Here is a 16,503-nt window from a genome sequence, read left to right on the forward strand (position 1 = left end):
AGCCTTGTTTAATGAACACTCTGTTTGTGCAATAGGAGGCGCCCAGGCTGCGCCAAGCTCAGGATGTTCTGGCCTGTGTTGCACGGGCCCGCGCCCTCCGGTGATGAGGCGGCCACGCCCTCTGCAGAGAGGGGTAAACAGACTCACGCGGCGCCGATGTAGGCGCCTCATCAGCACCTTTCATGCCAAGGCACTTGTTCTCTGTCGCACCTGACAGTTCTGAGATTTTACCAGCGAGCGTAGCTTCAGTGGGTGCAACAGGTGCAGTGGCAGCGGGGCTCCCTGAATCCTGACTATTGTGTCACAGACAGTTGGTTATTTTTTTTTCTCGGTGTGGCCTGTTATTTTGTTCTGCTTTTTGTGTTGCCAATGTGATGGAGTGTGACCTGTTGAGTGTGGTCGGTTGCATTCCTTGGAGTTTCCTGTGAATGCTTTGTGTTATGCCTCTGGTATGTCCTCGATAGCAGGCATAGTACTGAGAACTGGGAGCTGATGTTCCTTAGTTTTACTGGGAGTGTGAGGCGTGGTGTCACCAAGCTGTGACCCTGCTGGTGACAGAGTGCACGCCATGCGATCTGTGGCAGAGTTCAAGCGCAGAAAGGATCCCTCGGGCCATGGGGCAAGCAATGAAAATGGCCCATTTGACAGCTGTTGGGGGCAGCAAAATACAGCAGTGTCATGGTTCAGTGGGCCCCGGTGCCACTACACCCGCTGCACCAATGGTAGGTTTAGGACAGTCCGTTTTCACGCAAGAACAGCGCTCATGTGTCGTGTGGTCTTGTACTTTGCCCCAGGCTGGTGGCAGAGGGTCATAGAGCTGCCATCGCCACGGTACATTCCCTCACCCGGCCGCCACAGACTCGCTCAGGGAGCGCCGCGGGCATCCAGTCCTCTTAGGTAGGGAGGCATACAGCGGCCTCCGAGGCTGTGCTCTGCTGTGGGAGGCGGGAGCGATGCACAGAGTCTGTCACGGCCGAGGCCCGCCTCCTCACAAGGGGCGCGGATACTGCTAGCGGGGCTTGGAGAAAGCCCTGAACCCAAGACGCTGCAGCACAGAGGGGGCACCCTAGGGGAGAACAGATGTGTTTTCTGGATCATCAACTGCGCCACTAAAGGTGCTCCGCAGCAGTGGGATTGGAAGGGTGGCACTTGTCTCAATGCAAGCATGGAAGATGCCCCCCGTCAGATACCAAAAGTCAGCCATTATTGTGGCCCAGTATCTCATATCGATGTGCCTTGGTGCCATTGCACCTGCTGTACTATCCAACGCCATGCCCCAGAACGCATGTTTTTAAAGCGCACCTTCATCTCAAGCTGGCTCTTGGAGCTGTAGGACCTCATTTTACCCACACGTGAGGGGTGAAAGGTTGTGTTGACCCGCTGGAACTTGTAAATGTGCCCATGTAACACAGGTCCATGTATAGAATGTATCAGGTATAAGCGGAACGCCGTCAAAAACGAACAAGGGGCGTACACTGAATGCATTCAAATGACAATACAGGGTCTGTCCTCCAAGTAAACGACTTGGTCATGCTGTCCTCTGAAGAACGGCCAGTACATCAACATGTGCACACTTGCGGGCTACCTGTGCACGAGCTGTATCTCCGGCGCTAAGATGCATTCTATGCACGCTAGAGTTAACGGCAACCATCCTGCTTTCACTGTCACCAGGGTTTCGAGAAACCACGACCTGGAAAGTAGACGTTGGAACTCCTGCATGTGTTAATAAAAAAGCTTCTCAATTCTGCAAAATGATTCCCCCAATATTTGGGTGACATTTTTAGTTCAGCAAGTTAAACGTTCGCCCGAGTTCTCAATGCGTATCATCCATGTTCAACTCTATACAGGGCCGATTCGGCCATAATCTTTTCAAGGTCGAATAAGGAGTGCCGACATGTTGGCTGATATTAGCACGGTACTTACACGCTATGGAAGGGCAAGTGTGTGAATACAAATAAAGGTACTAAGCCTACAGAGAGAAGCTGGTGACCATCTCAAACTTTGCCCGTTTGGCCTGTAGGCACTGTTTTGAGGGTACGGGAATTAGTGAAAGTTGCACCACGAGAGAAGATGCCCTCGCGAACACTGTTTTGCACGCACTGGCCTCGCGCTGCACCAGGTGCGCGAGGCTCGTTAGAGATGAGGCGCCTGGCGACCGGTGTTCCGAGGCTCGCGCAGTCCCAGGTGACAGGAGGCGCCCGCTCCTTCCGCCTCGCTTGTCCCCCAGTTCTATCAGGAAGTAGACGAGAGGCGCCGGGCTTTTCCGTCCGCCTCCGCCATTCGACGTCACAATCAAAGGGCGGGACCGGTGGCGAGGCGCCAGGCAGCCGACCAGAAGCGGTTCCGGGCTCCCCCGCCCATGTCTGCTCTTCGTGGGCGCGGACCCGCCCACCAACAGTCTTGGCCCCGCCCCTGCCCCGAGCAGCTCATAAAAGAGACGCTCGCCCGTCTCTCGTCAGACAACTTCATCTCTCTACCGAGCTCTGCGCCACTCTGCAGGCGGCGCCCGGGCATCCTCCGGACCATCCACACGCAAAGCCTACTCATCACCTCCGCAAACCGAGTATGACTGTCAAGACTGCCTCGGTCCCTTCTGCAGCACAGCCCCCCGCTCTCACCTACTCCAAGATGCGGGGTATGGTGGCCATCCTCATCGGTGAGTGCCTTCAACCACCACGGATTGCTCTTCACTGATGTATTTCTGGATTCTATGCGAGGAGAGACCCATGGGACCCTTCTGCACATTCTCGTTATGCTCGATTTCTGGATCCATCTGTTTAAAAAATTACCGGGCTTTTGTTTTTTCATATTCGCTGATTTTCGAGGTTACTTTTTCACAATTTTTTTTGCATTTCATGCTTGGTTCTCTTTATTTTATATTTCATTCGAATTGTGTGTTTCTGTTCTACTGGAACCTCCTGGGATCGCGGCTCCTCGCTTACACCCTGTCTCTTTTTTCGCCTTTGTCCTGCAGCTTTCATGAAACAGAGAAGGATGGGACTCAACGACTTCATTCAGAAGATCGCCACCAACTCCTATGCCTGCAAACAGTAAGTCCTACTATTGTGTACACTGCAAATTATCAGCGGCGCAGTTTCCATTAGTGCAGCGGCGACGGGTACCAAAGTCCCGAGGGGTTCACTGAGCCCCAACTTTATTTTTGTATTTTATCATGCAAACGGCAGCGTAGGTAATTGCATTAGGGCCCGAATGGCACACTGGCTACGCTACTGCGCATCGACACAGGGCTGCAGGGCGAGGGGGTAACGCGAGATGCCAGGTAGCCTGCCTGAAGGCAACCTATTTTTAAAACCATCTTGGATGCGGTGTTCGGGGAGGGCTCGTGTTTCCCAACACCTACAAGTCTGCAGAGGCCGGGTGGAAAGTATCCGTCACAGACGTATCGGTGACATGCTGTGATGGGTGAAGTGCCCAGTCTCCAGCGGATACTTGCCACCTTCAGGGCATCTGTGGGTCTTTCCATAAAGCCTCCTTTAAATAGTAGTTCTACCCGTTTCTAATGTTTTAATTCCCTGGGCACCTCGATGGCATATCGTATCAGACCCATGGATTTTTTTTCTCCAGGTTTGTAAGATAGCCATACACGATACAATAATATCATATACATTTTCAAATTGTTTGCTATCTTGCCATTATGGTATAGATCCACCCATCGTGCGTTAGAGTTGTAGAAGTACTTCCTGTAGTTGCAGAAGTACTTGCTGTGCTTGCTGCATTTCAGTTTTGTGAGGGGACTGTTCCTTTCAATCGAACTGCAGTTATTAGTATTGAACAATAAATGACCATATATAATGAAAAATGGATGTGAACATTCGCAACAGATGTATGTGGGTGAAATGGTGACCAACACCGGCTATTTTATTTTTTAAAGCGTTTCTTGCCATGAGGTGTTCCTTTCTACCCTATAGTGATTTTAGGGTACTTTCTGGGCGGGCCAGTTTGTTGTGGTGGCCTCCTTCACGTGTTTTTCCAGGACCGTCCATTATTTTCTTAATTAGGTGTCATAATCCCTTGTGGAATCCCCCTCGGAAGGCCTATATGCACTGTATGCAGCCCAGTACCCTGCGCAAGCCCCGTGTGTTGCCCCATTGCGGTATCTGTAGACTCTTAATAACATTTCTAGTACCGGTGCCCTGTATTCTCCTGCATGCTTGTGCCTCTTCCAATCTCATATTTCAATTCTAATGTGTGTTTTTCTTTTGCAGCCCAGACGTACAGTCCATCCTGAACATCTCCCAACCCCCTGAGCCCGAACTGTTGAACGACAACCCCTCACCTCCAGTAAGTGTCATTTCGAACTGATCGCTTTCTGCGCCACATCCGACTACACTTCAGGGAGGTGGATGAATACCCGTACTATTTAGTCAAATTCCAACTGTCGCGCTTCCTTGTACCCCACCCGTCACCCTCGTTTGCATGTCTGAGCCCTAGACGTCCATGAAGGAAGTGGCCAGCCATTAGACTATACGGCTTCCTTAGTTAACCATTCACATAAACTGTATCTGCATATTCAAAACTGAGGCATGTGTCAAGACGTGTATATTTACGAGCTTGTTTCTTCTCCAGCCTAGTCCATCGCAACAAATCAACCTTGGGCCATCCTCCGACCCCCACGCCAAGCCGACGGACTTCCACTTCATGAAAGTGATTGGAAAAGGCAGTTTTGGAAAGGTATGTATTCTTCACCCCGTATGATATCCTGTGTGTACATCTTTGAAACGGTTATCATAGAAGATTGAAATGGGTGGTTGTATGAAAGAAAATTAAATTAACCGATGCATAGGGTGGCACGTTAAGAGAGGTGCCGAGCCCTCGTTTTGTATTAGTGATATGTCTGTAATGTGTGCAGTTATAGCCAGCACAGTTATACCTGCATTGTTTGCCTTTTTTCTAAAGCAGTTTGTGCTTCTTTTTGAAGGTTCTTCTAGCAAGGCACAAAACAGACGAGCAGTTCTACGCAGTTAAAGTCTTGCAGAAGAAGGCTATCCTGAAGAAAAAAGAGGTAGGCCCCTTCCCGCCATGTTGTGATATGTCTACTGTGAAAGCTCTCTTAGCCTCTGATCTAAACTAACTCCACTTCCGGCCTTCTGTATTCCAGGAGAAGCACATCATGTCTGAGCGAAATGTCCTGCTGAAAAACGTCAAACACCCGTTCCTGGTCGGCCTGCACTACTCCTTCCAGACAGCAGACAAGCTGTACTTTGTGCTTGACTACATCAATGGTGGCGAGGTGGGTGCCTTTTTTTAATTTCCTGTCTCGTTTAATTTCCTGTCTGTTGCCCTGTCCAAATTTAAAATCCAAACATTGAGGTGGGTGGTTTCTGGAATGTGCCGTCCCTTCATAGCCTGCCAGGTTTCTGTTTGGTCCTGGCTCTAGTCCACTTCCGGGTATTGTCTCGAGCCCTCCTCTCAGCTGGTTGTCTAGGCCTAACTCGATGCACTGTTATTCTGTACTTGGCACAGTGAATAAAACCCTCTCTGCTCTTTCTCCTGCAGCTGTTCTACCACCTCCAGAGGGAACGGTGCTTCCTGGAACCAAGAGCTCGTTTTTATGCTGCTGAAATTGCCAGTGCACTGGGCTATTTACACTCACTGAACATAGTGTACAGGTGCGTGTAATTACCTGTTTATTAATTGTAAGCTGTTCCCAAGGGCTTTGTTTTCCGTAGTTCTTTCTCCCTACTCCCCCTCCCCCCCCACATTGCGCAAGTCTTCACTACTAATATTTCTTAAAAATGTTATGGCCTTTTGCCAGATGTGTAATTTTTGACTCTACCTTTCAGGGGTCAGAAAGGTATTTTCCCCATCTGTTCTAAATATGAGCTACTAAGCATGCTGGTGGGTCTCTGGCCTAGTGCAGGGATGCTGCTTCAAGATCAATATTTTTGATTGAAAGATAGCCCCTTTCCTTAAATTTAACTACAAAGAAGACTAACCCCCCCCCCCCACGTCCTGTTCTCCCTCATCACTCTTAACTTCTACAATTAAAAGGATCCATTTTTAAGACCCTCGTGGTTGCATGCACTTTCAGATAACTGATAAATGCTAATTTCTGTTAGATATCCACTGGATACCTTTCAAATAATTTAATCATGGCATACTTTAATTCTTTTAGAGACTTGAAGCCAGAGAACATACTGCTTGACTCTCAGGGCCACATCATCTTGACTGACTTTGGACTGTGCAAAGAAAACATTGAACAGAACAGCACAACGTCCACCTTCTGCGGCACACCAGAGGTAAGCAAAGATGGCGTTTCACTTTATTGATATTGCAGGGTGTCACGGGCAATGGTATAGCTATCGAAATAGCAGACTCTGAGCTAATGCTCTGTTGCAGAGTTCTGTAGACTGCAGGTCACAGGTCTACCATGATATCAACATTTCTGCATTTGGCATAGTGCCATGGTATATTCCAGGGGTGCCCAGCTTAGTACAAGGAGGGCTGCAGCCATGCCAGACATTCAGGATCTCCACACAAGGAATAGTTACTTAATATGAAGCTATATTGTGTTCCTTTATTTATTCCCGGGCATTTTTAAATCTGGCATAAGACTTTTATTTAACCCCTTCTGTAAACACCTGAATTGATTTTGCAAGGGTGTCGCTTCAAATGTCTTAAGGCTGGTAGTGGTGAATGAAGAACCATGATGCTGGAGAGTTAGGGGCCTGCATTGCAAGCTGTCGATTTTAATTTGATTTGCAAAATTGTGATTTTCTTTTTTTCTGAGAATGGTAGTGCCGACTTCTCGTGGCTTGGCTAACAACATTTGATCTTCTCTTTCAACAGTACCTTGCCCCAGAAGTTCTCCACAAGCAACCGTATGATAGGACTGTTGACTGGTGGTGCCTTGGAGCTGTGCTCTACGAAATGCTTTATGGCCTGGTAAGTTGCGATTCCTCAGGACTTAAAACCATCAGTTGCCCTGTGTTTATGATCGGTTCTGTCTGTTAGACCGCTCATGAGTAGCTATGCTGCTTTCCGCCATAGTTGTTCTTTCAAGTAGGACCCTGGCAGGTTGTGCACAATATTGGGAGATCTCGCCAAGCGCAGTATTATTTCATATGTCAGTGCCTCTTTCCTGCATGGCCCAGTATCCACACCTACCGCAATTTATAACCGTGACGACTGATTATAGGCCCTGCCAATGTACGCAATGACATATTCAGAACTCCCACACCAAGCGCTGCATCCGTGTCCCTGTTAAGCAAGACCATAGGCACATAACCGAGGCTGCGAATGGTTTGAGCATGCTACACCTGGTTAGATTAAAGGGAAAAGCTCAGGGGGTTAACTTCTACTTATTAAGGTTATCTATGCTCTTAACTCCTGTCATAACTTTTTTTGTACATACGTGTAGTTTAACACTTGTTTTTATTTCTTTTCTGCCAGCCTCCATTTTATAGCAGGAACACAGCCGAGATGTACGACAACATTCTGAACAAGCCACTGCAGCTGAAACCAAACATAACCAACTCCGCCAGACACCTTTTGGAGGGCCTTCTGCAGAAGGACAGGACAAAGCGCATCGGTGCCAAGAATGACTTCGTAAGTAGAGCTTAGAGCGTCACGAGTGCGCTAATAGCATCTCTTAAGGTTAATCGTGTCCCTTCCGGGTGGACTGATCATCTGTCATGTGTTCTTTCCAACAGACGGAGATTAAAGGCCACATCTTCTTCACCCCAATTAACTGGGATGATCTCAACAATAAGAAGCTTACACCCCCCTTCAACCCAAATGTGGTAAGGACACTCACTTAAGATAATTGTGTGTTTTCTGGCACTGCATGTTGCATAATGGGAGCACATATCCTATAAGAGGGTGGTGCTGAAGGTAGAACATCCTGTTACAGGGAAGACATGTATGATCTCGCACTTGGACACTATATGATGGCACAGTGGGAGTGGGCAAGGAAATCTGCATTGTAGCACTATAGCATTGTAATTGCATTTATATAGCCCTGACGTGGCGCCGAAGTGCTTAGTAGAATATTTTACATTTTTAGGTCGAACTTGGGAAAAGATCATGCAATTTGTGGTTGCAGTAGACCGATTGTGGGCTTACTAAGAGCTTACATCAGTTTTTTTTTTTTTAACAATTCAAGTGATGCCCACCATCTTGAATAGGAAATTAAAGCCAGCGCCATGCTGCTGGCATGCACAGAGTTTTGGCATCATGCATGCGAGCATCAGTGGAATTACATGATCGTCAGTTTATTTATTTATTTTGATGATGCTGCACAACATCAAGCAGGGGAGTGTGGAGAGGTGACAAAAGCCAGGCCCTATTAAGCATCGCCATAAGGCATTGGCAAAGCCAATAAGTCCCAAAGGTGAGACTTTTTGGCTTTGCCAAAGCTTGCTTAGCGTACAAAAGCACAATGATATCCTGTGTTATTACTGAAGAGGGCTTGTCGCACCGTCTGATCTAATTCGTGCTTTTAGAGCAGATAAAGGCTTGCTGCTTACTTCAACCCTGTTCAAAAACATCTTGGGTCAGGGCAAATTGTGGGTTCACTTGATAGCACCTGTTTATGCTCGAAGGTTCAAGGCCGCATCATTTACCTGCTATTGTTTTGCTCTGCAGAGCGGCCCCAATGACTTGCAGCACTTTGACCCCGAGTTCACGGAAGAGCCAGTACCAAACTCCATTGGCCAATCTGCTGACAGCATACTCATCACGGCTAGTGTCAAGGAAGCCGCGGAGGCCTTTCTAGGTTTCTCATACGCCCCTCCAATGGACAGTTTCCTCTAAAGACTTTGGATACAACAAACCACCTGCGGCATGATATTTTGCACATCCTCCATGGCAGCTCTTGCAGCCTTAATTTCAACGCCACCCTAACTTGTGTTCCTGGAAGCTTGTGGTGGACATTTCTTTCCCAAAGAGGTGCTGACATCACCAGGACTGAAGATGGCCGCCAAAAAGAAGGCGCACGCCCTGCGGCTAAAATCTTGCAAAAGAATGGGCGAGCTTTATTAAAGAATGTATGCAATGTGCCTTGAACCCTAAAATGAGATGTTTGGCTCTAAAGCTTTCTGCTGGAGTGGGTTGAGATGTCAATAGGGTCTGCCATGTGAACAGTTGACCATCTGCTATTTTGGTTCCACAGTTGGACAAAAGTGGCTTTATGCATCATTGTGACTGACACTTGCTGGAAAGCTACCACTGGGGCATTGTATTCCTCTTCCATATTTGGAAGATACTGTAAATTTGTAAGATATAATTTGGTTCCTGAAATCGACGTGGGTTCTGGATCACCCAGTTCAGATGCTTGAGCGAAGCATTGCTGCTATAAATATTTCTATTTTTAGAAAGTGTTTTGTGGACCAAAATGCCTCATGTTGTGTAGTTTTTCAGCCGTTATGATAATTTTTTTTGTCATGAAATTTATTTATGCCTTTTTGGCATCCCTGAAAAATTGTAAATGTGTGTATATAAAACGGTCTGTACATTGAATTGTATATTTAAGCCGACACAAAGTCGATAACATCATTATATACTCTTGTGACCAAACCTTTAGGTTTGTAGTGAGAAGTTATTAAAAAATATATTTCTATAAAACAAGCTAATGTGATTTTTAATGGGCAGGCTGGGTTTGGTCTTCATTCGATGTGTATCCATATTTTCCCACGATAGCCTCCAGGCTCCGGTACATAAGCATATTCTGCAAAAGATGCTCTGACTGCAGGCCATTGGCCTGATCTGGGTGGCTCATTGCAGAGCTCTGCCATACGAGATACCTAGTGTAACACAGATAGCTTGATGTCCAGATCAGTTCAATTCGGGAGTGTCCAATGGTGGGCTAGGAGGGCCAAATGTATTACAGATTGTCAAAACGTCGAGATAAAATACATTTGCATCAGTGAATATAAATGAAACTCATACACAGCCGGTGGTGATTCTGGAGATCTGTCATGGATGCAGCCTTCACTAGTCTACTCTGGACATACCCGATGTAGCCTATTAAATAAATAAAATGGCTTTACTCAGTCTAAATATATACCATTGGGTATATTTACGAGCCCCATTGCCATGCAATGTCCTGCTAGAGCTACGCAAATTAAAAATGAGATTGTGTTGCCCTAAGTAGCTTCATGAATCCTGAGTAAAGCAACTCACTCTTGCATAAGTCTGCCAAGGAAGTGTTCCTGAGGGGGGGGGGGGGGGGGGGGATATGAGCGTGGGTGTTCCCACGCAATATCCATGGATTTGACGCATTTCTAGATTTACCAGAAGTGGTAGACCTGAGAGTGGGCCAAAAAACCTACTCGTAACAAGGAGAAATATGTGTATTTCTTGTTTTTTTCATCTTTCTGTGTGCATTATGCAGCACACATAGAAAGAGGGAAAAGCCTTTGGATTGTTTTTTGCAGGAAGGTGCCCCTTTCTGCACAAAAACAATGGGACATTCATGCACCATGGTACAAAGATGCCTGCATTGGTGCTAAGCAACCAAAAGGGCTCAAGATCAGGGCAAAAGGCAGGAATGCACCATTTTGACTTTGATTGGGTGCATTCCTGTCCGTGCTGCGCTACCCTGCGTGACTTGGCCATACATATGGCCACAGGATTGAACGTTCTGGTAATTGGAGATCAATATTGCGTCCCCATAAAACCTCTTTACTATTCACTTCTGGTCAATTTTGACTTTATAATTTTGTTTCTTTGTGTATACTCCGTTGAGTCATGATCTGACTTGTTCATTCTCATGGTGGGTGGTCACAGGGCAGATTATACAAAAAGAGAAAGCAGGTGTTGGGCTTGCTGTGACCCATTGACAATAGGATCACTGAAATGAGGTGAAACTCATCTCTTCCACGCCCCATGTGACGTCAGTCTTTTCCCAATCGTAGCTGTTCGGGGAACAGGTGAAAAGCAAAGGACGGAAACTCCACAAAAAAAAGGGTATCAAGGTATAAAGTAAACAATTGGTGACGTCACGCGTGCGTTCCAGCCACCAGCGTGTTTCATTCAAATGTATCCATTCCCCCACAGCTCCAACGAGCCCAGTGCGTTTACTTACCAGATGTTTCCAGTGGCACTGCCCACCTGCTTGCCATGGACGAGCCTCCCTTCCTGGTTCCTCGCAGACTTCCATAGCCTACACTTCTATTTTTCAGGTGAACAGTAAAAGGGAATGCCAGGCAAACGTCTGTTTTTCCAAGCCCTTTCAAAACAACGCATTTCAGCAACAAAGCCAGGGTCTGATCAAGCTTAAGAAAGCAGATCTGTTTTCCAATGAATAAACTATGGGCAGTTCGAAGAGTCTTATTAAATATATTTTGCCAATCTGCCCAAGGCTGACCAAATCCCAGAATGTGACACCTTTTGCTTTTTGCTTCATTCACTCCTTCCTGCTTACCACGCCAGTGTTTGAATCATGGTTGACCTCTTCACTTTTAGTCTGCCCCACCCCCATTTGCATTACCTGGCTGAGACCACTTTTCTAAGCCTGGTTGGCCTTACTTCAAGCTAGTCTGTTCCAGCCCCATTCGTATAATTTTGCTGAGAGTAGTTTTCTACCAATGGTTGTCTTAACTTCACCTCCAGCCTGTCACTTACCCATTCCCAGTTTTGCTGTCATTTAGAAGTCCTGTTCTTCTTTTTCTGGCGAATCTGACAGGGAAGTGTTTCACGAAGGTCTAACTTTTCTAAAGAAGTGTTTTCTTATGGGCTGGTTAAAGCTCTAACAAGTTGATCAACACGTAACCATCAGATCTTAACAGACATTCCAGGTGCATCAAACTTTCCTGGAATTGTGAATCAAATGTATCTCAATGTTCCAGGAGATAATTAGCTGTCAAGTAAGATTCCTATCTGACGTTTTGGCCATAATAATCAGAAACATCACTAGTCTACCTCCACGAGCAAATAAAAGGCACCTAGTACTGGATACAACTGTCGTACTCGCCATCAATCACCAATGTATCCTGCCAGTGGTGTAACAAAATGAAAATGATGCCATATCTCACATTCACAAATGCATAGGCCATAGGTTGAATGAAGCCTAACTTTGCCCCTGGGGCCTTTATTACAACCCTGTAACCTGCAAGACTCCTGAAAAGGGAGGCTTCATTGCTAATCAGTTATATTTTTTGGTACCACAGAAAGGAGTAAGATTTATTTAGGGTCTTACAAAGGACCATGCACTATGGAAGAATTAGACCATAGGGTTATTGTATCGTTATGGACTGGGTGAAGCGTCCATGCCCCACCAGAGGATTGCAGTAGGAAATTTCGAATCCAAAATGTCGACGGACATTTCTGGGAGAGAATATTGTCACGACAACATCGTGGGACGGGGCTGGGGAAAGAAATACCAACGAACAACGAAGAGTCGCAAAGGAGGAGGCATAAAACAAAGACCAACAGAACATGGACAATCGAACTATTACCCCCACGCCCCTTCCTTTCCCTCTTTTCTTCTCTCTCTGATTTTCCACTCATGTATATCTCACGCTCCATGTAAATATATATTTTTTTTACTCAATAAAAAATTACAGAAATTAAGAAAAAAAAATATTGAAAGGTAAAATGCACACAGAGGCCTTTGAAGTTACTATTCTTAACTCCTCATCTATGCACCGTCGGAATGTTTATATCACCATGGTACTAATATGTGGAGTTAGGTATAGAAAATGAGTAGAAATGAACCTTTCTATAATTTGTCCCACCTTTCGTTCTTTATACATTCAACAGTGCAGCTGCTTCCGAAGTCTTACAACGCCATTCTCTTTGCCCATTAACTTGACATGCACAATGAAGCCTGGTTGTGGGTTTGCACTCAATCTAAAATTTGACCAATTCTGATCAGTAAGAGTTGGTGCTCATATGCAGTTTTTTGCTGGACAACTAAAGAAGCAGGAAGATACATTGCACTAGGCCTTATAACACGTTGTTTTGTGCAGATACTAGCATTAATGGCTGTCCTAGTTTGGCTTCTAAAGCGTGGCTGATTTCAATATTGTTCACAAAATGGCTGCCTGTAACTCCATTTTAACCGACTGGCCAAACCGAAAGAGGAGTGGATGAATGGAGAAGAGGTAACTTTTTGATAGTGTTGCATGGAGACATTGGACTGTTTTTTGTCTTGAATTCTGGCACAGCCATCGGATCAACCTGAGTCTGCCTTTTGGGCAGTTCTTAATTTGAGCTGTTGTTTTCCGGTAATCAGCACTAGAATTTATTCTACAACGCTGCTTGAGCACCAGTTAAGGACACATTCATTTTTGGTAAGCACAGGGAGATTCATTAATTAACCCAGAAACACGGGATGTTGAGCCGACGCAGAGACCTGGTTCCTCAGCTCCAAGGTCAGGAGCTCTAGCCATTACACCACATATTCTCCCTGCTTGTAGGTTTTGTTGGTTGTGTTTTAGGCCAACCTAACAGTAGAAATGGGCTGGTTGAAGCTGCTTCTTGACAAGAGACCTAGCACTTATATTTTACGTGGAGAAGTGTGGCTCACTGGTTAGAGGCAGGGCCGGACTGGGAAAGGAACCCGGCCCTGGCAAACTGCTCAGCTGCCGCTCCCCTTGGGGTGAGGGGGAGTGCAGCTGAGCAGTTTGCTAGGGCCAGTTTCGGCCGATTTTGTTACCGGGGGCTGATATTGCCGACCCCCGGTAATAAAAATGGCCCCCCCAGGGGCACAAAACCGGCCCCCACCCTAGTGGCCTACCGGGGAAACGCCCGGTGCCCGCTATGGTCAGTCCGGCCCCGGTTAGAGGAGGCAGACCTGGAAGCAGGGATCAGCCCGGGACCAGGGTTCAATTCCCAGCTTGGCGGGCTCTTGAGTCCTAAAAAAAAAATGTCCACGGACTCGACAATTCTCGCTCCGGTGCCTACTCAATTCATGGGTTCACACTCTGCGACTCTGGGCAATAGCTTGCTTAATCTCCACAATGGCCCCTGGCTTTCACCTTGTGGATACCCTGCCGGGGTTATCTCACAGGGGAATACCAGGACGTGTTCCCTAAGCAAGCGCTTAGAAACCGCTCAGTGATTTGCGCTATATAAATTCCTGTACATTTACACATTACCCACTGCTTTTGGGAAAATGCAGGCTAGTTGAGTTTTCAGAGCTACCAAAATCTTGAAGGACTCAACGGAAAATTGAAAGTGCCTAAACCCTGTTTTGCTCATCCTCGACAGACCCACCAGTGCTGCCCCATGAAAAGCAATTATGCTTACATTCACAGCTATTGAGATATCTGCAGCCAAGCGACCCAGTACCAGTGCTTAATTTGAGCCAACACTGGAGCTTGTGACAGTCTGCCACAAGGTGACGTTGTCTCGCTCATTTAGAGATGACCACCACAACAGGTAGTTAATAATTCAATAAACATTAAAAATTACTTGTATGCACGACATCGTAAAGTCCCTGAAAGACTCCAGTGGTCTATAGCCCCTTTCTGTCTTTCCCTCTTTCCCTGCCGCTCTTGAAATGCCCAGCTATACACGAAGCTGTGTTTTTTTGTGGCTCAGATGATCACTCGTTCGGAAGATTACTAGCTTGTCTGGCAAGGTTCATCGTCGGTAAACAGCGCCACCCTGCGGTATAATGCGGTATAAAAAACGCTATTTAGCACTCGGACATTGGAGTTGTTTCACCTTTACCGACCCACAAGGACCTGCGCTGTGCCGCACTTTATTTTACATAAAAAAGAAGCACTATTGTATCCCCTTCTGACAGGTTTGCCTCTACATATTTTAAACTTCTCTGTCCATGTCCTAGTAGTTATTTAGATTTTATTATTTTAGATTTGCTTACAATGTTTTTGTTGAATGTTTTTTTACAGAAAGACACGAGTTCGAGCTTATTTCTGATGTTCGGTCAGTTCATTATTTACAATATTAGCAAGTGACACTTTTTGCGCGGCTGCGTGTCAGTGTTACAAACCCCAAAATCTATCTCCATCTCTGCTTTCTTTCTTTCTCCAGGGGGGATAATGTTGTACACTCAAGGACAAGCCAAGCCTATACCCTAACTATGTTTACAGCTCACAACCTGGTGGCGAAACAAGCCCAACCCCCCGAATGTATACCCCCCCCCCCCACCCATTGCTCTGTACTGTTTGTATCTTCTGATATGAAAATTTATATTTTAATAAAAACTTTTGAAAAAAAAAAAAGAATTGACTGATTGGACACTGGAAGGCCAGACCAGTGTCACCTCTGTCGCTAAGGCACATTCCCAGTCTAGGCTGGCTTTAGGGTGGTGATGGGCGCAGCCGCAGTGGGCGCCGACCTTCAAAGGTGTGGGGGGCGCCCAAACAAGAACTGATTAATTCCAAACGGTCGGCAGAAACATGCGGGCAGTTCGCTTCTGTATCGGCGCAGCTCCTGTCTGCTGATTACTGGGAGACTATAAGCAAACATATTAGCTACATTTTTGATGTCAAACTGCATCCTGTTTACGATTGCCTTGCTGGTATTGAACTTGAAGTAGGGTGACCAGATCTTGAGAACCAAAAAAGGGGCATTTTGAAAAAATAGAAGGACTACAATTTTACATCAACGGTGCTGCGCAGAATGACCTCTTATCCGCGTAGGAACACAGAAGAAGCACTAAGAAAATAAATAAAATGTACTTTCTAAACTCAGCATCATGCCTGTTAATTACATTTCTTTCTTATAACAGCTGCTAACTGGCACAACTTTAGAACACCTAATAAGTGTCTCTCAATGGTTTCAGTAGAACCCCTCTAAAACAGGGACATGAGCCAAAATTGCTGAATCAATCTGCCGGGACAGCTGGTGAAAACCTGAGGCTGACCAGACAAATCCGGGACGCCTTGTCATCCTACATTGAGGTAAATGTAAATGTAAATGTGCTTTGATTTATATAGCGCGCTTTAACCCAGGGGCCTCAAGGCGCTTGCTTAGGGAACCCGTCCAGGTATTCCCCTGTGAGATACCCCGGCCGGGTATCCACAAGGTGAAAGCCAGGCATCCCGCCGCGAGGGGCCATAGTGGAGATTAAGCAAGCTATTGCCCAGAGTCGCAGAGTGTGACCCCGTGAGTTGAGTAGGCACCAGAGCGAGAATTGTCGACTCCGTGGAATTTTTGAGCCCGAGACCCGCCGAGGCGGGGAATCGAACCCTGGTCCACGGCCGATCTCAGCTTCTGGGTCTGCCGCCTCTAACCACTGAGCCACGCTTCTCCACCAACTTAAGCCAACCAACTAAGGGGCATATTATCAAGAATGGCGTTAAAAGTATCGCCGGTTTAGTGGCAGAAAACTGCAGCTAAAGCGGCGATAATGAGCTTAATAATATGCCCCGGATAAATCCAATAGAATCCCAGGTTCACACCAGAACATGGGCTTCTATTGGAATTCTCAAGGGCATGTTTTCAAGCCCATTATCGCCGCTTTAGCAGCAGTTTTCTGCCACTAGACCGGCGATCATTTTTAACGCCGTTCTTGATAATATGCCCTTAAATCTGTAATATCTAAATCTGAAGTATGTTCCATAATTC

General features: G+C 46.4%; 1 protein-coding gene across 2 annotated transcripts; it reads left to right on the forward strand.

Moving 5' to 3' along the window:
* The first annotated feature begins 335 nt into the window (after window positions 1–335).
* On the forward strand, window positions 336–9,585 carry SGK1 (serum/glucocorticoid regulated kinase 1). Of its 2 annotated transcripts, none has more exons than XR_015296658.1 (12): window positions 336–2,656; window positions 2,975–3,050; window positions 4,227–4,302; window positions 4,588–4,692; window positions 4,940–5,023; window positions 5,120–5,251; window positions 5,518–5,630; window positions 6,137–6,260; window positions 6,811–7,283; window positions 7,331–7,569; window positions 7,674–7,763; window positions 8,608–9,585. XR_015296658.1 is itself a non-coding variant. In XM_086927453.1 (12 exons), exons 1-12 carry the CDS (start codon window positions 2,071–2,073, stop codon window positions 8,773–8,775), a joined length of 1,806 nt encoding a protein of 601 aa, XP_086783579.1. In that variant the 5' UTR covers window positions 336–2,070; the 3' UTR covers window positions 8,776–9,585. The 2 variants fall into 2 exon arrangements, 1 of the variants encoding a protein (XP_086783579.1); XM_086927453.1 differs by having other exon boundaries at window positions 6,811–6,906; window positions 7,414–7,569.
* The last annotated feature ends 6,918 nt before the right edge of the window (window positions 9,586–16,503 follow it).

Source organism: Lissotriton vulgaris, chromosome 6 (assembly GCF_964263255.1).
Source record: "Lissotriton vulgaris chromosome 6, aLisVul1.2, whole genome shotgun sequence".
Taxonomy (NCBI): domain Eukaryota; kingdom Metazoa; phylum Chordata; class Amphibia; order Caudata; family Salamandridae; genus Lissotriton; species Lissotriton vulgaris.

What these genes read in the sequence shown, in the direction of transcription:
- SGK1 (XM_086927453.1), top strand. Translation starts at nt 2,071, where the DNA reads ATGCCCTCGCGAACACTGTTTTGCACGCACTGGCCTCGCGCTGCACCA. An exon ending in TATGGTGGCCATCCTCATCG is followed by an intron (nt 2,657 to 2,974) that starts GTGAGTGCCTTC and finishes TTTGTCCTGCAG; the next exon opens with CTTTCATGAAACAGAGAAGG. An exon ending in GAAAAGGCAGTTTTGGAAAG is followed by an intron (nt 4,693 to 4,939) that starts GTATGTATTCTT and finishes TTCTTTTTGAAG; the next exon opens with GTTCTTCTAGCAAGGCACAA.